At 39.1% G+C, this 24559-nt stretch overlaps 1 protein-coding gene, 1 long non-coding RNA gene, 1 other non-coding gene and 1 pseudogene across 8 annotated transcripts in view; 2 read left to right on the top strand and 2 right to left on the bottom strand.

Annotated features, from left to right (window-relative positions):
* LOC135364069 (uncharacterized) overlaps window positions 1-4295 on the bottom strand; it is a 93729-nt gene extending 89434 nt beyond the window's left edge. For both annotated transcript variants that reach the window (XR_010410530.1, XR_010410531.1), the window contains exons 1-2: window positions 3941-4295; window positions 3007-3130 (exon numbers count right to left, since the gene is read on the bottom strand). This is a non-coding gene — a long non-coding RNA (uncharacterized LOC135364069). The remainder of the gene's footprint in view (window positions 1-3006; window positions 3131-3940) is intronic.
* Window positions 4296-5826: 1531 nt separating this feature from the next.
* On the top strand, window positions 5827-6002 carry LOC123860485 (ATP synthase membrane subunit K, mitochondrial-like; annotated as a pseudogene).
* Window positions 6003-10766: 4764 nt separating this feature from the next.
* HAS2 (hyaluronan synthase 2) overlaps window positions 10767-24559 on the bottom strand; it is a 31445-nt gene continuing 17652 nt past the window's right edge. For 4 of the 5 annotated variants that reach the window (XM_064587946.1, XM_045895970.3, XM_064587948.1 and 1 more), the window contains 2 exons: window positions 15889-15990; window positions 12697-14365 (listed from right to left, as the gene is read on the bottom strand). In XM_064587946.1, the coding sequence (XP_064444016.1) occupies window positions 13436-14365; window positions 15889-15990 (1032 nt within the window). In that variant the 3' untranslated portion in view covers window positions 12697-13435. Of the gene's footprint in view, window positions 11926-12234; window positions 12276-12696; window positions 14366-15888; window positions 15991-24559 lie in introns of those variants that run through there. The other variant, XM_064587949.1, reaches the window with a different exon arrangement.
* Window positions 19119-19220, top strand: LOC123860661 (U6 spliceosomal RNA). Its single transcript, XR_006794782.1, has one exon. It is a non-coding gene; the product is annotated as a U6 spliceosomal RNA (small nuclear RNA).

Below are 24559 nucleotides of genomic sequence, written 5' to 3'. Positions count from 1 at the left end.
TGGAGATTGAATTGCAGGAAAGGTCAGGAGCAGGGATATGGGAAGCTCTCATTTGCCTTTTGAAGCCTGAACTTGGCTGGAGTTTTAAGAGGCGCACAGAAATTCCCCTTTCCTTCCCTTCCCTCTTGGGTTCAGTAGACAAAGCCTGAGGACAGCCTGTTCTGAGGGTAGATTGAGAGCAGAGGTTGGACACCCAGGGTGGCTTAAGTTACTACACCGAATGTGGAACCCAGTCTCTCTGTCAGAGCCAGTGCTTGGGGTGCACTGCCCTGTAATTATCGGGGCTGTTGAAATCCACAGATTTGTCAGGCAAAGATACGCATAATCCCACCCTGGGTACTCACCTTCCAGTTCTTTCTCAGATGCATTTAGCAACAGCTGTGACTGAGGTCTGACACTGAAGTCTGATAATACATAAAAGCACTGACTCCATATTTTATAAGAACAAACACACACTTTTTTCCTCTTTGCTATTTTTTTTATCATATGCATAGGCTTGAGCCAAACTTTTCTGGACTTGGAGAATGTTTTTTGTTTTGCCTTTTTTTTTTTTTCATCTCAAATCTGGCACCCCAAGTACTGCATGACAGAGTTGATTCAGAACCAGTCTCGAAGTCTTCTACCTGGGGGGCCCAACCAGGCCTAAATGAAAACCATCATCACCAACCCTAGGGAAGCCTAAAGTTTGAGCACAGCTTTGTCATGGGGGCTGGTTGCCACGGTCCTTCCTCTTTGTTACAGGGAGCTCAGGATACTTCTGTGTTCCAGAATGCCATGTTCTCTGTTAAACTTCCAAAAAGCTGTAATAATGGCATATGGAACCTTTATTTATTTATTTATTTATTTATTTATTTATTTATTTATTTATAATTTGGGCTTTTTTTTTTTTCTTTCCAAAAATAAAGACAGAAGGTTAGGCATCTTTAAGAAACTTCCTTTGTCTAAGCAGTGAGCTCTGAACAAATGAAGCCCCTGTCCGCAGAAGGTAAGTCAGAGAGCGTTAGTCCCTCCCGCAGACCAGATCTCCATCTCTCTCACGACTTCCTTTCCCCAGCTCGTAGACCAGGCCATTTGGCTTTTTATTCCGAGAACTGGCTTAGTGTTAATGGTTGTCTACTGCTTCTGGAGGTCTGACCCCTGACATACAGCTCATCTTCATGATGTATAAATCATGACTTAGGCCCACAGAACAGCCAGGCACACATTGACTTCAAGAATCTCATGTATAAAAAAAAGATTTTATAGGTTACCTCATTCATTCATTTGGCCTTTTGTTCCCCGTTCTCCATACAACTGATAAAAACCTATAATTACAAAATACGCTTTGCCAGTCCCTTTTCTCTTCTGAGCTTCAGCTTTTCTCTCTGATGAAGATGGACCCGATTATGTCCGATGTTTCTTTTGACCTGAAATTATGTTTCTGATTGATATTTCAGTATCTCCCTTTTACAAAGGATCTTCTTTAACCTCATAGAGGAAGTATTATAAATATAGAAACATAACAGGCAAGGTCAAGCTCTTACAATTCCTGATTCCCCAACTAATGATAATAGTAATAAGTCAATTTCACAGGGCTTTTTAAAATTTAAAATATCTAAAATTGAGTCTAAAATCATGAAACCCCGTTCATTAATACTGGTATTAATCAAGCAATCTGTGGCTCTAAGACCAAAGATCTCTGCCTTTCTCTTCCCCTCCTTTGAGTTCCTGATTTTCCATCACCATCTTCACAATAACCCTATGAAGGGGTTCCATAGATGTCTGGTGTTTGGGGACTCCTGGGTTTTTTTGGTAAGAAGATTTCTGCTACCTTTTAGAGAATGACCCCCTCTCTACTGTGTACAGAATTGATGGCAATGACTAATGAAGAGCTCTGCCCAATCTTAGCTGAAGAGTAATCATGGGACCTATCACAATGGACCTGTGGACCAATCAGAATCTCCCTTGTGAGAATTTAAACAAAGACAGAAACTGGGCTGAAGCTCACTCCTTGTGGGAAGTGGGCATGGGAAAGAGTAGGAATCAGGATGAGAATTCTCCTTTACTTATCTAGACCTACTATGTCTCTACCGTGTTCTTTGCCTGGCTCTCTGGTCTTTCCTCATTAGAAACTCCAGTACATTCCTTCTCTGCTCTGATTAGCCAGTCGTGTTCCATTGCATTCAAGAAAAGGATTATTTAAAAATGAGAACACGTAGCCTCATTGAGTCTATGTAACCTAACCCAGGGTCACCCATCTTATGAATGGCAGAGTAGGATTCTAATTCACACCTTTAACCCAAACCTGTGCTTTTAACCACTCCAATCTTAGATTCTTTAGATTCTTTTAGATTCGCTAAGCTGCATATTGTTAGATAAACAGATATCTTTGTTTTTTGGGTAATCAGAATAACATAAATGGACTCCGTTATTTAACACCCTGCAAAAATTGTGTTTATTGAGATATGATTTAATGTAATGCTATTAGAATTTATAGAAAAAGAAACAATTGTAAGGAGGTTATGAGAAATTGGAGAGAACATCAGACTTGAAGGAGGCAAATCTGTTTTGAATTAATTCTGCCTCATCATAGACTTTAAAAAAGTTTTTTATACTGCTGAGTCCCAATTTCTTCATCTATACAATGGGGTTATTATGGAAGATGAATAAGTTGTCACTATTCTGAGGAATATCTCGGGTTAATGCCACTTAGCTTGATTTCTATTAAGTTCAGTGAAACACAAATTTGGCCATATAGTGAACAAATTCGTTTTAAATGAGATGCTTTTTTGCTTCTGAGGTCTTGAAGTTTGCACTCACTCCCTGAACCCTGTGTTTCATGACATCTTCCTCACTAAAAAAAGGGGGGGTATTAATATTTAATTTATAGGCTTGTTTAGTGTTAATGAAATCATGTATTCAAAACTGCTTGTCATTTGGCAAGCACTCAACCAAAACTTACTTGTCATTGACTTAAGGGTTCTGTATTTTTTGCTAAACTAAGATAAATAACTTTTATTCACTCACTTGATCAATTATTTCTCACTTGATCAGCAAATGCAAAGTCCTCCGTAGATAAGCATTTCATGTTGGTAAGATATGTTTGCAAAGATGAGTAAGACATAGCCCTCCTCCTTGTGCATATCACAGCCTGTTAGAAGAAGAGAGAAACTTTTAAATTGTTAAATACAGTATATTAAGGGTATTATTACTGGAAAATACAAGTGCCATCTAGAAATAAAAGATGGAGTCACTGGGGCGCCTGGGTGGCTCAGTCGGTTGGGCATCTGCCTTCGGCTCGGTCATGGTCTCAGGGTCCTGGGATCAAGCCCCGCATTGGGCTCCCTGCTCATTGGCGAGTCTGCTTCTCCCTCTCCCTCTGCCTCTGTGATCTCTCTCAATAAATAAAATCTTTAAAAATAAATACATACATACATAAACAAATAAATAAATAAATAAAAGATGGAGTTACTGACTTGTTTAGTGACTATCCAAAAGCTCCACAGAGTAGGTTGTTACTTCACGTGGGCCTTACAGGATGATGTGAAAGCTTGAGCAAACTAATCAGGACTGGTGAACTAGTCATGAATAGGAATCAGTTTAATTAAAATGATTATCTACCATTTTTACTCCAAATCTAAGCCTTCATCCACTATACCATTCACACCTGTCAATTTAGTTTAAACAGGGGGAAAAATGATTTTACCAGTGGGTTTAGAATAAAAAAACAAAACAAAACAACTGGTCCATATGTTCTCATTCATGATGGTAGAAAGAGAATGAGGTTATAGCTGGGGCCCATATCTGTCTGACTCCAGAAGTTCAGCTGGACTAGATCAACTCTGAAGAAATATTTCAGTGTTTATATACAGATTCTCACCCAGTTATATTTCTGTAGACTGCCTGTTATCTGGTCTATGGAGGAAATGACTCAGGCATAGAAAGGAAAGACAGATAATACCTATGGCATCACTGGATTCGTCCCTTGCCAGATAGTATCATTCCAATGGAGATGCTTTCTTAACTGGACCTTGTCCAGCCTGGGCTTTTGTCCATGCAGTGAGATATCAGCTCTACATGCCCAGAAGTAATGTTCTGAACAGTTTGGAAAGTGGCCATCTAATGGGGGTCACAGCAACATAAGCAGCTTCAGTCGAGGTCCCAGAAGGTCAATGGAAGCTTTAAGCCCTCTTTACACTCTCTAATCTCTAGCTGTTTCTTCTGCCAAAAATGTACTTGTGGAAAACTATTACTGGTTCCAAATTGCCATCCAGTGCCTAGATTCTTGGCAATGCTGGGTGGGACTTTTCCTGGGTGGAGCTGAAAAGTAGGCAAGTGATAGCTGTGGTCATCAATGCACACAGAATTTGTGTATTTCCTCTTTTAAAATTATCTTCTCCAGATACCCAGATGCACAAAAAAATGTTGCCAGCTATCAAAGACAGTAAAAAAATGTAAAACCCTGGTTTGTGTGCTTAATACACATTCAAGCAATATTGATTAAAACATGGATAAAAACAATTTTGGATCCACAGTCTATATACAATCAAGTCACCCAGTTTTAAGTATTTCCTTGGGTCTCACTTGGGTAAGTTCTTGATTTGTGGAAATGAATAACAGAGAAGAGGAAAATCCCTTTTTAAAATTTGATTTTGGGAGGCAGGTACAAGATTTACAGAAGTTGAGCCGTTAGCACCATTATTTTAGACCTGTGTGCATTCAAATAATATTCACTGGGCACTTTCAATCTATCAAGCATAGTTCTAGGCTCTGAAATCTAGACTATCCCCCTGCTCTAGGGGTTTTATTGATACTCTAGGTGCCGAGAGAGACAACAATCAAGTAAACAAATAAATAAATATTTTCGTTTCCATTAATGATAAATGTGTTGAGAAAAATCACAGGATACTGTGTTGGAAAGTGACTGGGAATGGGGATGTCATTTTAGGGAGCATGGTCAGATAAGGAGGTGACCTACATGGCAAATAAATAGCAACAGGTAGTGATCCTGAAGTGGAAACAAGCTTGTCTTGGCTGAGGAGCAGAAAGAGTGCAAGTGTGTAGTGTAATAAGGAAGAAAGATAGGAGTTCCATGAAGGTCATGGAAACAAAGGCAAATATGGAGAACCTTGTGGAGCATGGTAGCCCAAGAGAAGAAGACACTTGAAGGCTTCTAAGCAGACGAATGACATGATCTCACACCGACTGTTCCATGGAAAAATAAAGAGGAGCAAGAGTGGATGGAGCAATGTGGCTGGGGCGGTAACAATAAGGATGAAAAAAAGTGTCCATTAGGACTCAGGGCCCCAGTCTGACTTCTGCGTGGAACCAATATGAACGTCTCCTAATGCTCAGAACTCATAGCAGGAATTCAAATCTGAAGAATTTTTCTGAATTTCCGGTGGCCTTTCCCTTCTGTTATTTTTATTGAGCCTGACAGCAGTCCTATGAGGTTTGTAGCAGAGTTCTTAGACTTTGACAAATGAAGAAATTGGGGTTTTCACTAAGAGTCAACCAAAACACGGGAGGGCCAGAACCCAAATCCATCGGATGTCAATGCCATGCTCCTCCTACTGGTCCCCCTACCATGTTTTAGGCATTACAGAATATTTACTTTGTCAGACACAAAATTGTATTGAGTTAAGTGCTCTTCTCGAAGTCAGAACATACTAGGCAATTATAACAGTTTACCTGCTTTGTGTCTAAAGGAAAAGAAGTCCCCTTATTCCTGGGAAAAAAAATCTTCAGGCTGGATAGAAGCCACCAAATGGGTGATTTAAAATGCATTTTTGAAGTGCACTGAAGGACACAACCAGTGGAATTGGCGCCTTTTGCAAGATTGAAATCATGGCAGGTCCAGAAACTGCTGCCCCGTTTCATTTCACTGGTATCCAAAAAAATTTAACTCCTATACTCTCACAGGTAGAATGAACTGTGTCCTGACCACATATGGAGGTCTTGCTGTGATGGTCTTATACTTCAAGTTACAGCCTAAAAACACACTAGCTGTGAAAGCAACATAAATGTGTTTTAAGCTGTTAAGTTCCCATCCCTGGAGAAGCTAATGTCCACTCATCATGTGATAGTCCCCACAATACATTATGAACCTGGAAAAAAAAGTTAAGATAAAATGCATTTCTGAGAAGTAAAATTCCTCGGTATTTGAGTTAAATGTCCCAGCCTTTGGTCCAGTGGTTTGCTATGGAAAGAAATTTTAAGAAGGAAGGAACAAATGAAAAAAAAAGAAGAAGAAGAAGAAGAAGAAGAAGAAAGGAACATAAATGAAGTTAGTTGCTTAGGAAGGAGGGGAAAAGAAAAGAAAATTTTATTAAATTTCTGTTATGTGGCAAATATCTTTCCTAGGGACGGTTCATAGGCTGTCTTGATTGCACAGTAACTTTGAAATGTATCATCTCCATTATTATTCAGATGAGGAAAATAAGGCTCAAAGAAGTGGGGTAATTTTCTCCAGTTTAAGTCAATCTGCAACCAAAGCCCAGATATAAAATAAGTGAGACATCCAAACTTGTTCTGGCCTTGTGCACTTCCAAAGTGGGTAGTATGGCAACGATTTGTTTGAGGGAAAGAACTTTAGAAGATCTTTTTTTGATAGGTTAAGATATTTCTTCATGGTAGTGAAAATTTCAGGTATTGTTGTAGACAGCACAGGGTGGCTTTTTATTTAAAGTCTAAATGTCAAAGACCCATAAACCTGAAAAGCTTATAATTTACAACTCTCTTTGAGGGGAATGGATTGAAGCATAGCCTCAATCTGTCAGATTTAAGAGGAGAGTAGCTGCCCAGAAATTGCTAATTTGAGGTTTTCTGCATTATAAAGCAGGCCAAAACATCTGGATAGAAGAGACCCAGATGCTAGCCTCAGGGTTTGTAGCCAGCTGTACAATCTTGAGCTCGGTGCTAAAATCAACTGGATTGCAGTTGATTCCTTTGGGATAAGGAGCCTTCTCTCTCCCTCTCTTTCTTTAGGTGCTGACTCAATTTCAACAAAGATTTGAGGCAGCTGAGTTGGACTCAATGAACTTCAAAGTTCCTTTGTACAGGGATGGTACTGATAGCTTCATTTAACAGCCCTTCAACTTTGATCCCAGAGATCCTTTTTCCAACATTTTTATTTCCTTAAGACTTTCATCAATGTTCTTTGTGTTTTACTGGAAGAGACACATCACGTGTTGTCTTAAAAAGTGGGATGTGTCCTGCCTCCGTTCTTTCTTAGAGAATGTGTACAATCCTCTCCCGACCTGGTTAAAAAAATGATTGTATTTGACTTTTTCAACTCGACAACCCAACTCAGTCCAAGATATAAGGCAACCTTCCCTTAAACTGAACTTCCCATAAACTGAAGTTTATGAAGCCATTGTGCTTCTTCTCAGTCAGTGCCCTATACGACGCCAAGTTGTTTCAAACATTAGTCTCACCTACTCTTCAAACATTTCCCTGACATATCAGAATTGAACTCCTGGTTGCCCTGAATAGCAGAGCTAAAACAAGTCACCCGGGTTTGCTGAAGCCAGAGTGGGGAGAGCTTTCTGACAGCAAATGGGCAAACTGAACCCCTGGAGAGGAGCCGGTCTCTTGGCTCAAAGGCTGAGTCAAATGAACCTGAAGACTCCTCCCCTTTATTCCTGTGGTCTCCGCACCTGGAGCTGATTACTCAAGAAATAAGGAGCTTAAGTGTTGCATGTTTTTTCTAGATTTAAGTGAAAACAAATCCAACTTGTGGTGTCAGGAATTATATACTAGTGTTACCTAAACTATATTCTGCAAGATAACAATGTTAGTCCAGATGTGACCTAACATCCCTGTGGAACAGACACCCTAGTCATCTAAGTGTGGAAATTTCTGCATGTGATGGCCCTTCCTTGCAGATTCATAAAACATCATCAGCATGTTGAGGTTTCTGAGAATTTCTGCCTGAAAGAAAGCTGACTAAAGTAAAGGGCAAAGTGTGTGCAAGAGGGAGCAAAGCAATCTATTTTAGTAGGACTGCAAAAAAATAGTAAGATTAAGGCCTTCAAGAGAGGGTAGAAACAGAAAATTATTAGCCTTGAAGGCACTTGTAGAGATTTAATGCCTTTATCTTGTTGACAATGAGATGAAATTAAACCTTTGTATTCAGAGTTAGGTCTTAGAAGGAGAATTGTGACAGAAATGTAGAGAATCCATTGGATGGAACAGAAATGAGGAAAAGGGGTAGTTAGGAGGTGTCTTTAACAGTTCAAGTAAGAGATACAGAATGTCTTAACTAGGGTAAGAGAGGAATTTGAGTGACACAGCAAGCAGGGAATCAAACAGTTGTGACCAGCTGGTTGCAAGGCATATAAAAGAAGCTAAAGATGGTGTTTGGGTAACTGGAGGGAGATCTGGAGGGAATGGAATGAAAGTAGTCAAGTGCCTGGAAGAACAATACCAGCTTATTATGAGCACACTTGAACCAAATCATACTTGTTTATGTGGGACACTCAAATCCAAACCTCCATCATGTAGTTTGGTTTGCGATATTGTTAGCACCCCATTCAAAATTATCTGCACATCCTGTGCCCTATCAAATTGAAACCTCTCATTCTAGTATTTCTCCCAGTTGGATTATGGTCTTCTGTGATCTACCTTCAAGTGTACTTTCTTTTTTTTTAAGATTTTATTTTTAAGCAATCACTATACCCAATGTAGGGCTCGAACTTACAACCCCAAGATCAAGAGTCACATGCTCTACCAACTGAGCCAGCCAGGCGCCCCTCAAAGATACTTTCTATAGCTTAGTCTGCCCTCTTGGTTAAATACAGCCCCCACCTTAATTAAACTTGTTAATTCTGTGGAAAGGAACATATACCAAAATCACACCTTTATTACTTTACCCATATTTTTTTCATCTGGAAAGTCCTGAGTCCCCACAAATCTTAAAGAATCCTTAAAGAATCACCTCAATGCCACACTATCTTGAAACCTATCTTAACAGAGCTAATCGTCCACTTCATTCCTTCTTTTTATATTCCCATGCCATTCTTCACACCTTTATTATTCCATTTTGCACCAAATGTTTGTGTAATTATCATATCCCTCTTACTCAATTATAAGCTCTTTGAGTCTGCCTTTTGATTTCTTACTCATGACAGGTGTTCAGTAAGCTTCGTTAAAACCAGGTGTCTGTCAACATCCATATTTGAATAGCTCAAAAAGAAAATGCAAATAGGGCGCCTGGGTGGCACAGTTGGTTAAGCGACTGCCTTCGGCTCAGGTCATGATCCTGGAGTCCCGGGATCGAGTCCCGCATCGGGCTCCGTGCTCGGCAGGGAGTCTGCTTCTCCCTCTCCCACTCCCCATTTGTGTTCCCTCTCTCGCTGTGTCTTTCTCTGTCAAATAAATAAATAAATAAATAAATAAATAAATAAATAAAAAAGAAAATGCAAATATTTGAGTGGACAGTTATCACAGAGACGATACTTCGTCTGAGGAAAACAGAAGATACTAGATTAGAGCAATGCTCCTCAGATTCAATGTGAGGAAGTCCTCTGGGGATCTTATTAAACAGGTTCTGGGGGCCAGCCTGAGATTTTGATTCAGCGGGTCTGGAGCAGGGCCATGCATTTGCATTTCTAACAAATGGCCAGCTCCTGCTGGCACTGTTGGACCATGGATGGCACAGACTATTTACCTGGTTTTTTTTTTGTTTTTGTTTGTTTGTTTGTTTTGTTTTTTAAAGATTTTATTTATTTGCGAGAGAGAGAATGAGAGACAGAGAGCATGAGAGGGAAGAGGGTCAGAGGGAGAAGCAGACTCCCTGCTGAGCAGGGAGCCCGATGCGGGACTCGATCCCGGGACTCCAGGATCATGACCTGAGCCGAAGGCAGTCACTTAACCAACTGAGCCACCCAGGCGCCCGACTATTTACCTGTTTAAAGGGTAAGTCTGACATCAGAATGCCTGCCCCTAAGTTCCACCATCACAATTTACCAGCTTTATGATCTCAAGGTACCAACTCTCTTTAAGCCTCTGATTCCTCACCCGTAAAATAGCAATAATAGTGGAACCCCTTCTTCGGACTGATAGGAGAATTAAAATAGCCAGTCTATACAGTGTGCTCCTGGCAGTCCCTGACACCTGGTATGTGCTCAAAAATTAGGTGTTGGGTTAAGTATTTAATGGTACAAATGAGTCAGTAGATTCCTAAAGAGCAAGGGCCATTAAACCATGGCCTGCCGGCCAAACCTGGCTCATTGCCTGTTTGAGTAATGCTGATAAACTGGGAATGGTTTTAAGATATTTGAATGATTAAAAAAATATGAAATGATTTCATAATGCATGAAAATTACAAATTCAAATTTCGATGTCTGTAAAGGGTTATCGGAACATGGGCACACACGTTTGTTGGTATAATGCCTGTGGATGCTTTTGTGCTGTAAGAGCAGAGTGAGTAGTCCCAGGACTGACCACGTGGCCAGGAAAGCCTACAGCATACACTCACTGGCCCTTTACATGAAGTTGACCAACCTTTTAAATAGCATCAAGTGACTTTATCAATTATTGGGATTAGAACCATCACTAGAGTGGCAATAATGTTCAGTGGCTATACTGTTTATATATATATATATATAATTTAACTGTACCAAAGTAAAGAGTGATTCTTAGGATAATAAAAAGAAAATCGGGAAATAAGATGAATTTGAGGGATCAGTGGCAAATTGGATTACCATCAAAGCTCCTGAAAACAGGAAATGCTATTAGATGCCCCAACCCACTTTTTTAAAAAAAAGCAATATTTATTGTCCTTTTTCTGATTATAAAAACAATACAGGATCATGGTATTTGGAAAATACAAATATGTATACAGCATAGAAATCGGTGATATTCCCAGGAGTAGAGATAACCACATTTAAACATTTGTATTTTTTACAAAATTGGGAGGTTACTGTACAAAATGGTTATATATTCTTAATGTAACATTTGTCCAATTTCACATATCTTCTGAGAATATTTTAATGGGTAATAATGTTCCATTGTTTGGAAATACCGTAATTCATTTAATTATTGCTCTCTATTGGATTTGAAGTTACTTTAAGATGTTGCTATTATTTGTAGATATTATAATTAATTAAACAAACTTGCTTATGACTTTTCTGGAAATGTTTATTCCCTACTATGATGAATTACTATAATAAAACAATTTGTCTAAATTTGGGCTGCTTCCAAGGGAAGTAGAAGGTAAGATTAAAGACAAGCGTTATATTAATTGGGTCTCTCTCTCTCTCTCCTGTTTTCCAGATTTCCAAACCACACCAATCTGGGGGATTTCTGCTTCATGATTAGTAACATTAAGTGACTTCTATTATCTTTGACCAAGCATGTTTGTTTATTTTCCGCATACCCCATTCTTAAATCTATTCCATTATAATTAGAAAAACAAAGTTTTTGTTTTGTTTGAAATGCCCCCTTCCCTTAGAAAAAAAGGCAAGGCTCTTATCAAAAATACTTTATTTACAAAAAAATCAAATTATACTATACATCCTATACTGGAAATACATTGAATAATTGCTAAAATAAATACAGGCAATTAATTCAATCTTTTAAAAGAATGAGAGAATTTGACATTTGAAAGTTATCAAAGCTTAACTTAGAACATAAATAGTTAAAAAGGCAAACTCAAGTTTTAGTTTCATTTACTGGCATGCTGTGCTCTGTTTCCCGCAAACTCTCCCAACAGTGAGTCTGAGTTGCAGAATGGTGTGTACCTTTTTGTACTCCGAAGGTAGAATGTGCAGCTTTTTCTTAGGCAGGATAGATGGAACATGGGCATCTGCATGGCGAGGAAGCAGAATGGTAGAAGCACATGGCTGAACACTTCTCCACATTCATACTCCACTTCATCACAACATGCTTTATGCAACGACTCATGTGTTTGATTGTTTTTAACACAAGTCTACACAGCACCAGCTACAAGGCAAGATGGGTCATGTCAAAAGTCAAACTGGATAACTGAGGCCCTTCGAGTAGTGAAATTAGCCGGGTTAAGGGTACCTGGTTCATCAATTTTTCTCATGTGCCAATTCTTGATACACTTATTAAACCTTGGTATTATTCTGACTACGTAAACATATCTATGTAGGCCAATAACAGGACAGATGGAGCGATTATCTGTATGAATCCAGAAAAAATATCCTCCCTGGGAAGTAGAAGACAAGCTCGAATGTGCCAGTTTTGTATCTATAGGCTTTTACACTTACTCAATTGTATCCAACTCACCCGTGTAAGCCTCCTAGTAACATGGAAAGTGAACTGGCAAGCTGAAAAAAAAGACAGGTCAGTTATGTTCAATGTTGACAGGATCTGGTGAATTCAGGCCACAGAACAAAACGATGAACTGCATTGTATTTGTCCAAATAACACAGATGATTTTTTTTCCACTTTCCATTTTACTCAGCGTGAGAAAACACTGCCAGAATCTCCACATTTGCCCAGTGTTTTCTTTCAAGGACTAGCACTCCCCCACCCCCCCCTTTTTTTTTAATCTTATGGAAAATTGCACTTTTCTACCCCTTTGGCCTTGATTTCCAATGACTTCCTTTGTGTGTGTGTGTGTGCACATAAGTATGTATTTCTACTCCCAAAGTGTGACAGGTATATTGGCCTTTTCTAAAAGAAATGAAAAAAAAAGTTAAAATATTGAAAGTTTAAATACTTTTCACAGAAATAAACTATTCCATGTTTAAAGGTAGGAAGAGAGAGAAACATTTTATTCCTTCTATCATGAACAACATCAGTTAACCAAGCTTCACATTTTGGGTAGATTTTTTTTTAAGTATGAATTTTTTTCAGAACCTATTTTAATAATAATAAAAAAGAACAGGTGTATTTTGGCAGAGAAGTAAAATATAGAATATGCAAAATTTGTTTTAAAAATTGGCATACAAAATTTTAAAACACAGTACAATTATATAAAAATACAGCACAGCCAACGGCCTTTGAAATTTCCTTTGGCATTTCATTTGGTAGAGTTAAACAGAAACTCCTTTCTAAAAAAAAAAAAAAAAAAAAAAATTAGCTATCAACACAGTCCATAAGTTAGGTTGAATACGTTGAAAGAACTTTTCCTTGAGTTTCCAAAATCCTTTTCTTCCATGATAACCCACATAAAGCATGGCTAGTGAGGTATATAGGGCAAACACTGTTAGGCAGATGTACATTAAGGAAAAAGTGCATAAACAGAATGCTTCCCATTTTCATAGAAATAACAGGTTAAATCTGAGTTTCTTCTCACTGATGTCTTGTTTTACTTTGGCAGAATCAAAATAAACCCATAGAAACGTCTTTGTTCAAGTCCCAGCAGCAGTGATAGGTCTCCTTTGGTGGCATTATGGGATGCCACAAGACTGTACAGTCCCGAGAGGAACTAAGGTTTTGTGTGTGTCTGCGTGTGTGACTGCAAACGTCAAACAACGTGAGATCATACATCGAGCACCATGTCATACTGTTGTCCCTTCTTCCTCCTGCCACATTTATTGATGAGAACCACATACAGCGTCAAAAGCATGACCCAATAGAATGCGTAGAGCAACGTTCCAACAATGAGAACTGTCTGCTTGGATTCCGAGAATGGCTTTTTAGATTCCTTATAAATGGTGAAAATCACACCCCCCAGGAGGATTGTAAACCAAACCGATACTGGAATGAGTCCTATGAAATTGACCACAATGGTCTTCCTTCCAGACGTGCCCCACCCAGCTTTATTTATCGTTGCGATTGCAAACATCTTGGCGGGAAGTAAACTTGACATGTATAACACTGAGTAGAGGGACATGAAGACCATGACGATGTTTCCTCTAAGGCAGCTGGCAAAGGACGATTTTATGAGACCTACTAACTGGACAGTTAACAAGAAGAGGAGGATATTCCAGATTTTACCCCGGTAGAAGAGCTGGATTACCGTGGCAATGAGAAAGAAAGGGAAGAATCCAGTGATAACGGCCTCATAGGTCATCCACAAGTGATGTTTATGAAACCACATCGCATTATACAGCCACTCTCGGAAGTATGACTTGCTCCAGCGGGTCTGCTGGTTTAACCATCTGAGATACTCTATCGGTGTCTCCGTAAGGCACTTGGATCGAGCTGTGTATTTTGTTGCATAGCCCAGACTCAGCACTCGGTTCGTTAGATGCCGGTCATCACCAAAACTACATTGGCTGCCCATAAATTCCTGATTGTACCAGTCTTCCACAAACTCATGCAGCAAGGAGTTTCTGTACATCCCCAGAGGTCCACTAATGCACTGGACACACCCAAAGTAAGACTGGCAGGCCCTTTCTATGTTAAAAGCCATCCAGTATCTCACACTGCTGAGGAAGGAGATCCAGGAATCATACTTGTTCAAAATCTGCAAGAAGGGGGAAAAAAAACAAAAAAACAAAAAAAACACGAATAAATAAAACATAAGCCGCAGCTAAAATACCAACAAAATCTGCACCATCGTGAGGTTACTACCTAGAGTGAGGTTTGTTGTTTGATCTTCCTATGTTAGCGTCCTTCTTCTTTTTGACACGGTTATATTTTATTTTCTCTGATTCTGTGTTACTAGATTAATCTGATAAATTGTGGACCTGCCTTGGGACTCCTTGAGGAGCAACAGTTTTTCTACTTCATGGCTCTGTCCTCTTTCTTGTCCAGGGCTTTTTTTGTTGTTGTTCTCCTTGTTGTTATGCTATAATATTGAACGTGTTTTTAGGCTCTAGTTCGCAGATCCTAAATCCTCCCACTCTTTCCTCCCATCTAAAATTTGAAGGTTTTTAAGCCCTATCGTCTCCTGTTCTGGCTAATTTCCAACTCATTCAATTCCATTAATTTTCTTTCTCCTTCTTTCCCTCTTTTATGCAATGCCAGTGATTAAATTGTTTGTTCTGGCCTCTTCCCAAAACTTAAGTCCTGAAAAATAATGCTCTATGTAAAGGCTACTGAAAGTTATCAGCTTTTTCTTGGCAATATTTCTAAATTCTTTCCTCCATCTCAATTTTGCACGGTTCTCATCTGGATTTTGCATGCTTCCTCTTTTATCACCAGGCTGTTTGTCTATTCCAGGCATTGTCTTTGCCTTCACTATCACCATGCATGTATAAAACGGGTTATATAGCAACACAGTACCTAATTTTTAAAGTCAAGTTTCCATGGGCTTCTCACCTTTTGCTAAAATTTGATCACGTGTTTGCAAAGCATTCATTTTAATCTTCACATATTTTCACATATTCACGTATATATTCATTTCCCATCCCACAGATTCCAAGTTGCCTTTATTAATATTTACATCATTAACTGTTTCTTCATTTAGAGCAAATAATGGGAAATAAGTAATTATTGGTGGGAAATAGATCATAATCAGAAAACCCACTTATTAATTAATTGTTCCTTTGCCTTTCTTACCAGTATAAATTTGAGTTCCTATTTCTCTTTTCTTCCTTTGTATTCCAATTTGGATTTTTAGTCAACCATGTATTAATCAGCTTTTAAATACAAAGGTATAAATATAGAATCCATCCCCAGCCCTTCTTCCATTTTTTTACCTTTGCAACTAAATGAACTCCAACATTAGATTTTACCAGAACATCAAGTTCAAGAAGATATGGTAGAAATCATTACATATTTAACTTAATTATATATAACTTCTCAGGCCCAACAGACAAGGGTTACATCACAGGGTTAAGCAAAAAAATCCTGTGTTGTTTTTTTTTTTTTCAATGTAGGAAAGAAAAGAGTCAATAAAGTGGGTCCAAGGCACATACTAACGTGTCTCTAGCACCAAAGGAACATCTGGCAGAGAGTTTGGTGTGTAGTGAACATATGTTCAATGAATCAATGAGTAAAAGTATAACTAAAGGTGACTCGTGCGGAAAGTGAAGCCGTATGCACCTGGACATCTCCCCCGACACCTCCGACCATAGGGTCTTCTTCTAAAACTTTCACCATCTCCACAGATGAGGCAGGGTCAAGCATGGTGTCTGAATCACAGACCTGTAAAGCAGAAAGTAGAAATGAGTTAAAGAAAAGGAAGAAGTAGGAGTGTGGTCCCTACCGTCAAAACTGGGCATACATGTTATGCCGTCAGCTTTATTGGCACCGGGCCTCAGTAAGCAGGTACTTCAGGGGTGACCGTTTGTTATGTCATGGCCAATGCAAAGAGCAAGCTCACAGTTGAAGTAAACGGCACAGCTGGATAGAACAGCCCAAGTGCTAGGTAGGTCTTGCAAGCTAACCAGCTTGTCCTGGTTTACCATGGATGTTCCTCATCTTGGCAATGGAAGTCTTATGCCCCAGGTAACACCCCAGTTTTCCAGGACTTAGTAAACATCTTAGGTTGGTCATCACAGAGGACTCTTTTTATTGTTGTTGCTGTTGCCTTAAATAAGTCCTTTAGGCAACTTATCCCTCAGGTCTGAATGGTGGTCAGAAAATCCTATGAGAGTCTTGAAAGGGAGGCATGTTTAACAATAATTTCCCTCCCCTATTTTAATATGGTGACTAAAAGACAGGAAAGCAATTCTCCTACGTCTGGTTATATACTTTTGAAGCAAGATGTCCATATGAGCTGAGCTTAGCCGCTGATAGACCATTAGGAAGGGAACCAGCATAATATGCAGACCACCTTCTTATTCTAAAGCATTAAGTATTCATCTAGCCCTTTGTACATAAAAAGAAATGTAAATTATCATAAGCCATTCTAGAAAAGCTAATAGTTGTTCTTTTTTTTTTTTTTAAGATTTTATTTATTTGCGAGAGAGAAAATGAGAAACAGAGAGCGTGAGAGGGAAGAGGGTCAGAGGGAGAAGCAGACCCCCCGCCGAGCAGGGAGCCCGATGCGGGACTCGATGCGGGACTCGATCCCGGGACTCCAGGATCATGACCTGAGCCGAAGGCAGTCGCTTAACCGACTGAGCCACCCAGGTGCCTGCTAATAGTTGTTCTTAAAAACAGTCTTTATATGGGTCTAAAAAAGCAATTCTGAAACAAAACCAAACTACAATTTCAAGAAAATTATTGGGATGAGTCTATACTAGCGAACTTCTGACACACAGTTCTGTTGGAGGCCCAAGGGGGCAGGGTTATAAATACTTTTCTTTCCAGCCTGATTTCTAAGCCAGTTGGAAAATGAAACAAAAGAATAAGGGAGATGACTAATCAAAATAGCGCCTGTATAATCCTAAAGCTAATACAGAGAACAGAGTTTATACCTGTGGAATAGCAAGCTTCATAATTATGTTTTCCAGTATTAGACAGACCTATCAAGTCCAAATAGCATCTAAGTGGGGTCAGCCTCCTCCTGCAGATAAAGTGCATTCCCTTCTAAAAGTATGGAAGATGCCAGCTTCTTGGTGGAAGCCCACTCCCAGAAGAAAGGGGGAAGGAGGAGCCAGCTCTCTCTTCTCCTATACTCACCAGTCAGATTAAATCACTTCTCTTAGGGAGGGAAGGAGTGAGGCAGCTGAGAAAAGCTACTACCCCCAGGTGAGTTATACCTGTGGACAGAGCTACTTCAACATGATCAAAGAAAATCGCAAGTAGGAGAAGTGCTCCCACTTCTCTATCCCTGATTAACACCAGTAAGACACAGTATTCTTTTCTGGGGACTGCAGCAAAGCCTAGTAGATAAAAATTTATCAGAGTTGACCTGTAATGAACCAGTTTCACATCCCCATCCAAACAGTAATTAACATAATTAATAGAGACTGGAGAGTTATCAGCAATTCCCATTATTTTGCCATCAACGCTGACTACCCTGGATGGATTTAATCAAGATTTAGCCTATTTATTTATATAAAAAGTAATTATTTTTACAGTTCTCCTTACTAGTTCATTAAAATAATAGGGATTTGATATACCAGTTTTGAATGGAAAAAAAAAAACAAGAAGAATAAACTGAGTTGAAGGGGACTCTCTCTGTCTCTCTGTCTCTGTCTCTCTCTCTCTATATATATAGCATGAGTCCCTCACATAAATAACTAAGGAATTTCAACATTTTAAAAAATGTGTCTGTCGGGGCGCCTGGGTGGCTCAGTCATGAAGCGTCTGCCTTCGGCTCAGGTCATGATCCCGGGGTCCTAGGATCGAGCCCCGCATCAGGCTCCCTGCTCGGCGGGAAGCCTGCTTCTCCCTCTCCCACTCCCCCTGCTTGTGTTCTCTCTCTGGCTGTCTCTCTCTCTGTCAAATAAATAAAATCTTTAAAAAAAAAGTGTCTGTCTCTGTTTTACTAATAGCTATATTTTCTGAAAAAAAAATTAATATATATTAATGAATAATGTTGGTGAAAATAGCAATTTAAATGCATTATTGAAACTTGTAAATTAAGAAGTATATAGGGTATTCAGTTATAACCTCTCTGGATTTAACTAATCCTATAATTTTAGCGTTAACATCTGAATTTTTTATTTTATTTTACTGACTTAAAAGTGTTCCTTTGCTAAACCAAAACCGTTTATTTTGTTTTGTTTCATTTTTTAGCATTCTATTTTGGTCCGTCACGATCTCACTTACTTAGGCAACATGGAGTTTTTTACTTAGAAACATTAGTTTTTCACTGTAGAAAACAGGATTTTACTAACGCTTGGGTTTGTACGCAAACCTCAGAAGCCTAAACAAATTTCTCCAAAAGGGACGTTTTGCTTCTCCTGTGCCTTGCCTATCACTGGTTTGTATATGGATGGCTGCAAGCTTGTCCAGCCCGTCATGAGGGTAGGAGGGTGAAGGCAAGAGCTCAACCCACCTTTAGAATCCAGTATCCCGAGTTTATGGCCACACCCACCTCTATTGACTCAGGCTGGGAAAGGTAAAACCGGAAAGCTAAAATAAGACTAAAAACAACAGGAAGGGGGCAATCTAGAGTTAATGTTCAAGTAACTCCGCCTTGTGAGCACAGGCAAGCCAAGGGAACTGCCCCTTTGAAATGACTAAGGGAGAACCAAACGTCTGAGGCTCTGAATATTTAAATTGGTCCTGTACCTCCCAGTTTCCAACAGCAAAGCACCAGCAGTTCTCTGAGAGAGACTGTTCTCATGGTGGGCTGAACTGTGTTGGAAGGGAAAGCTCCCGGCAGTCTCCTGGGCAGGGATTTGTTATAGCAGGATGATGAAAGAGCTTTAAAGAAGTTCAATTTCTGTGACTGACTTCAAACTTGGAACGATACAGAGAAGACTAACATGGCCCCTGAGTACGGTGACATGCAAAGCTGTGAAGCATTCCATATTTTTTTTAAAAAAGAAGAAACAGAGAAATAAGTCCAAATCTGGATTTCTGGATGCTATTTGGTGACCGAATGCCAGCTAGAAAGCTATCATCTGAGACAGTCAGCATGTATGTTCATGGACCTACTAGTATGTATTTATTACTATCTAAAGAGTGACTTTAGTCCCTCTGAAAACCAGTATAGTGGGAACAGGATTTCTAGTCATCTCCCCACCAATTAATAACAAGGATGTAATTTCATAAATGTTGGCCATTTAGCTCTAGGCTAGAAACTGTAAGGGACATACACCAGTTGACATAGAGCTTGACCTCACCTGGGGACAAACTACAGGCCGTGATTTACACACAGGAAAACAATTAGAGAACAAATCAAACTGCCTCTCTGTCCACACTGAATGTCTCCCTGTAATTTGTTTAAACCACATGATCACTAGTCATTAAGATTTCTCACTAGGAGATATGGAAATGAAGCAAAATCATCGAGTTGTCACTTAAATGAGTAGAAAATGTCAAGACAAAAAGGCACTTTGGGAAGGAACCAGCCACCTCAGTCTTAACCACAGAATCATCAGCTGAAGTGCCTCAGACCACTGCTCCTCCTTCTTCCTCCTGCCCTATTGCAGCTAGGAGATAACGGCCCTCTTTCCTCCCTATCTAAAACAGGGGGTCACAAACTAAGGTCTTCAGGCCAAGTCCAGCCTGCCCCCTGCTTTGATATGGTCCGTGGCCTAAAAATGGTTTCTACCTTTTAAAATAATTGAAAAAAATTCAAAAAAATACTATTTTGTGGTCCAGGGAAATTACATGAAATTCAAATTTCAGTATCCATAAGTACAGTTGTATTGGAACTCAAGCATACTCATTCATTGTCATATCATCTATGACAGCTTTCACACTAAAACAGCAAAGTTGAATAGTTGTAATAGAGACCATATGGCCTGCAAACCCTAATAGTTACTATCAGGCCTTTTACAAGCAAAGTTTCCCAGCCCTGGGACTAAAATAATTGGTTGCAGGGGGAAGGTTTTCTTTCATAAAATTAAAAAACAAAAAACAAAACAAAAAACCCTGAGATTAAATATGTTCTAAACCCAATTTTAATTCTAGTGGATTTTTTTTTTTAAAACATTGCCTCCATCTTTATGTGGTATAAGGAACAGTAATGGCATAAAAGTTATAAAACATTAGGTAAAGTAGATTTTTTCCTTTGGCCAAGACTCGCCTATTATAAGGACAAATGCCTTCAGAATTAAGAGATCTTGAGGCCTGTATCTCACTATTTCTGAGAACTTTAACAAGCCATTTGCCATCTGAATGGTACTGGAGTGAGACAGTACATATCAAAGTCCCTTGTAAATTGAAAAGGACCACAGAGAAGTACACCACTAGTATAAGGTAATAATCTTTACATTTTTGTACCCACTAAGTAAACCCATAACCTAAGGGATCATGACAATCCTTACCACAAATGTATGGCTCAGCAGAGACTCTCTAAAATGACCATCAGAATTGATCACTTATCGAGGATCTCTTATCACGATGAACAAATTAAAATGTGTGGGCAACTGTCTGTAATTCAGTTACAAACTATTAGTTTAGAGTCTATTACATACGTTATTAGACTTTAAGTTCATTCCAACTTATCTCACTGATCTACCTCACTATAATTTAAACAAAACTCTCCTTTAGAAATATTGTTACCTATTCTGCCAAATGCTGTTCAAATTCTAAGACCCAAGACTAAAATAAAATCTTAAGTCTCTGTGTTTCACCTTTTTTAATGTTTCACTTTTTTTTAACGTGTTTCCTTTCAGACTGCCTGGTGGATCTCCCCACTGCCCCCCCCTCCAGCCCCATACCACTTCAAAGGGCATTGAGAGCCACACAGATTAAGAGAAAATCTTAATTACTCTGGCTGCCTTCAATGAGTTAACAGGTTGAAAATAAATCAGGACCCCTTCTGTTGCTACTGCCTTTATCCTTTGCCTGCTTGCAAGGCTTGACCCTTCATCTCAACCTTGACCCAGTGAAACTTTTTTTCTATAGTGTGTGGAATTTACTCTTGGTCATGACCCCGCTACCAGCCTTCCTGAACAGCTTTACCACGAAGTAAATGGAGTTCCCTTCACCCTTCCTTTCCCTGAGGACATTTCTCTAGTAAAAAGGGATAGGCCAGAACAACAACAACAAAATCACAAATAGTTATTTACTAGCAAACACAAGATGGTGCCAGTCTCCTTGAACCCTTAACAGTAGAATACCAGAGGAAACACACCACTGTGGAAGAGAAAGCACCATGCCAATATCAAGATGAAACGGATCTGCCTTAATCCACCATTCACCAAGTTTATATAAACTTGGACTAGATTTTGACCTTGGTGCCCTTACCTCACCTTCCTAAGCCTCCACTGCTCAGATGAAAAATATGGACAATCATATCCACCTAAAGTTTGTTGTGTTGGTAAATTAATTCGATAACGCATATAAAGCACTTAATAATGGCTAGCTCATAGTAAATGCTCAATAAAAAGAAGGCATAAAGTGATCAACCTAAACCAGAAGTGATAAACCAAAAACAGAGCTCTGCCCCAACTAAGGACACTAATCCAATGAGAAGGGGTCCTTCTTATTCTCACTGTAAATAAGTGAAGGCACACGGGGAGAGCAGAAAACCGATGCCTACTCCGATACCCAATAAGCTCAAGTTAAGCAAACTGAATTCTGGGCAGGCAATGTAAAAATCCTTAGATTGGGTTGTTTACTAGAGACAAGAAATTAAAGAAAAAAAAAGAGAGAGTAGTTTGCAGCTGCTTAGTATTCATGTACAGCCTTGAATGTACCCTTGGGGTGTAATGTGTGAAAGTTCATCCTCGAGCAAAGGTAGACCCTGGACCCATTAAGACTTATAAAAGTATTGCATCTTGACTTCATACCTCATTGACATTGAACCTGCTGAACGTGATACTATTTAAAATTGGTTTTGTAAGTACCTAAATGTATAGGACAGAATTTTATTTTTTAAATCTGGACTTGAGAACTCAGTTATCTGCTGAAGAAGGGTACATAATTTGGATGGGACCATAGACATGCAGGAGATGGGGGAAACTAAAAATTTAGAATGGAAAATAACCTTCACAAAAATAGACTATTGCACACAATTTAAAATTTCTCCAATATAACCAACAAGGTCATTCAAAAGTTCATGGTATATGGTAATTAACTTTATTATAACAAACTTGTAGGACTTTATCAATATTGCATGGTACTTTCAATTTTTAAAAATCTTGATTTTCTATTTATTTGGATTCTGGATAAATGGAATTTACAAGTAAGCATACAGCTAAATTTACCAGCCTCAGATTAAAGTGGCAAATACAAAATCATAAAATATAAGAACTTTAGAGCTAAAAAGTCACTTTGAAATTAATTAGTAAAACCATTCCAGAAAAAAAATATCCTCAAAGAAAGAAAAAGATAATCTTTCGTGAGAGGGAGGCAGGATGAGGAAGACCACCTTTTCTGACACCAACTGAGTTTATGGCAAGGGATCTCAAATCTAGCCAATGAACATCTAAGACAATCATAGACATCTAAGCAATTTGGCCCTTCTCTGTTGACTTTTTTTTTTTTTTTTTTTTTTTAGAGAATGAGAGACAGAGAGCATGAGAAGGAGGAGGGTCAGAGGGAGAAGCAGACTCCCTGCCAAGCAGGGAGCCCGATGCGGGACTCGATCCCGGGACTCCAGGATCATGACCTGAGCCGAAGGCAGTCGCTTAACCAACTGAGCCACCCAGGCGCCCCTCTCTGTTGACTTTTTAAAAAAAGAATTAGGAAGAAATATGCCTGCCTTGGTAGAATGAATTATCCAAATACTGACTTTCATCAACCTAGAATCTCTTCAAACCTGAAGGTTAAAAAGGAGTCATTTGGTCGTTCTCTTTTCTTTTTAGGAAGGCTTACACATGAGTGAAACTCACAGAAGGTGCAAAACAAAGGTGACAAGCCAGCTGGGAACGTGGGAAACCAAATGTTATCACCTCTAAGGCTTAAGCCATGAAACACCCTTATTCCAAATTGTTGGAATTCTCATTCTAAAGAAAGGAGTCAGGAAATCCCATTATGGTGGCACTTAACTTAGGGCTTACATTCAAGAATCCAAATTTGGGGCAAAGGGCAGATTAAAAATGAAAGTGAGGGGAGCCTGGCTGGCTCAGTCGGTAGTCTGTGAATCTTGATCTCAGGGTTGTGAGTTCGAGCCCTATGTTGGGTGTAGAGGTTACTCAAAAATAAAATCTTAAAAAGATAGAATAAAATAAAAATGAAAAGATAAAAATGAAAGTGAAAACATGATAATAACTGCTAAGTGAAAAGCAGATTCTGATACCCTCCCCCCCCCTTTTTTTGCTTTGTTTTTTTATTATACTCATCCAAAGCCTAGGTGTATTGCTAGAAAGAAATTAAAATGTCAGAGAAATTAAAACTGTACTGGAAAAAAATTAAAAAAAAAGAAAACCAATCGTACTGAGTTAGAGTTCTGAGCTGGGAATGATCTCGAAGATCATCTGTTCTACCCTAGCAAGAAAACAACAGAGTTAAGTCTAGAATTCAGACTTCCCCATTCCTATTTCAATGAACTCTAATCTTACTTACCCTCTAGTATGGATGATACAAGAAGACATAAAGCATTCTCAACATCGGCCCTTGGAATATTTCAATTGCTTAGGCTTCCCATAGAGAACAGGAACCAAGCAAATTTGACATATAGTTGATTCTCACGATTCATGACAGTTACGTTCCACAAAGTTTCCGTGAACACTGACTTAGAGAACAGCAAAACAATTGCTTCTAGCACAAATATGGGGTTGGGTTCCTCTGAGACTCTGGTCACAAATTTTTGTCTACTGATCAATACCGAACCCTGTTTTACTTGCGTTCCTGTTTAAATACATCTTATTATATGAAATGGAGTCATTAACACAGCTGATCCAAGCCCCCCAACAAATCTATTTTCTTCATAAGGCAGTCACAGCCTTGTGCTCAGGAACACTAGCCCAGTACTACACTTGAGCGGGGGTGCATTTTAAACAGCAACATCACCCACAGAAAGCACAACAATGTGAAAAACATGATACAAAGTAGATTATGAAGTTACTTGTTTATGCTGTGCTGTACCACGTACAGGACAGTTTATAGCAGTCTTCTTTGACCTCAGTTGGGAACACGCACATCAGGTGACTCAAATTTTATGCTGTTCTGCACGTCTGCAAATGATCACAAAAGCACTGCAAGTACTGATTTGGGGGTTACAAATACATTTTACTGAGTGGGGTAATTTACAAATACA

Source organism: Mirounga angustirostris, unplaced genomic scaffold (genome assembly GCF_029215605.1).
Source record: "Mirounga angustirostris isolate CCGP_5_RB_7025 unplaced genomic scaffold, mMirAng1.0.hap1 SCAF_4, whole genome shotgun sequence".
NCBI classification, from domain to species: domain Eukaryota; kingdom Metazoa; phylum Chordata; class Mammalia; order Carnivora; family Phocidae; genus Mirounga; species Mirounga angustirostris.
The sequence above is the reverse complement of the archived record's forward strand: the minus strand, read 5'-3'. Positions and strand labels throughout refer to the sequence as shown.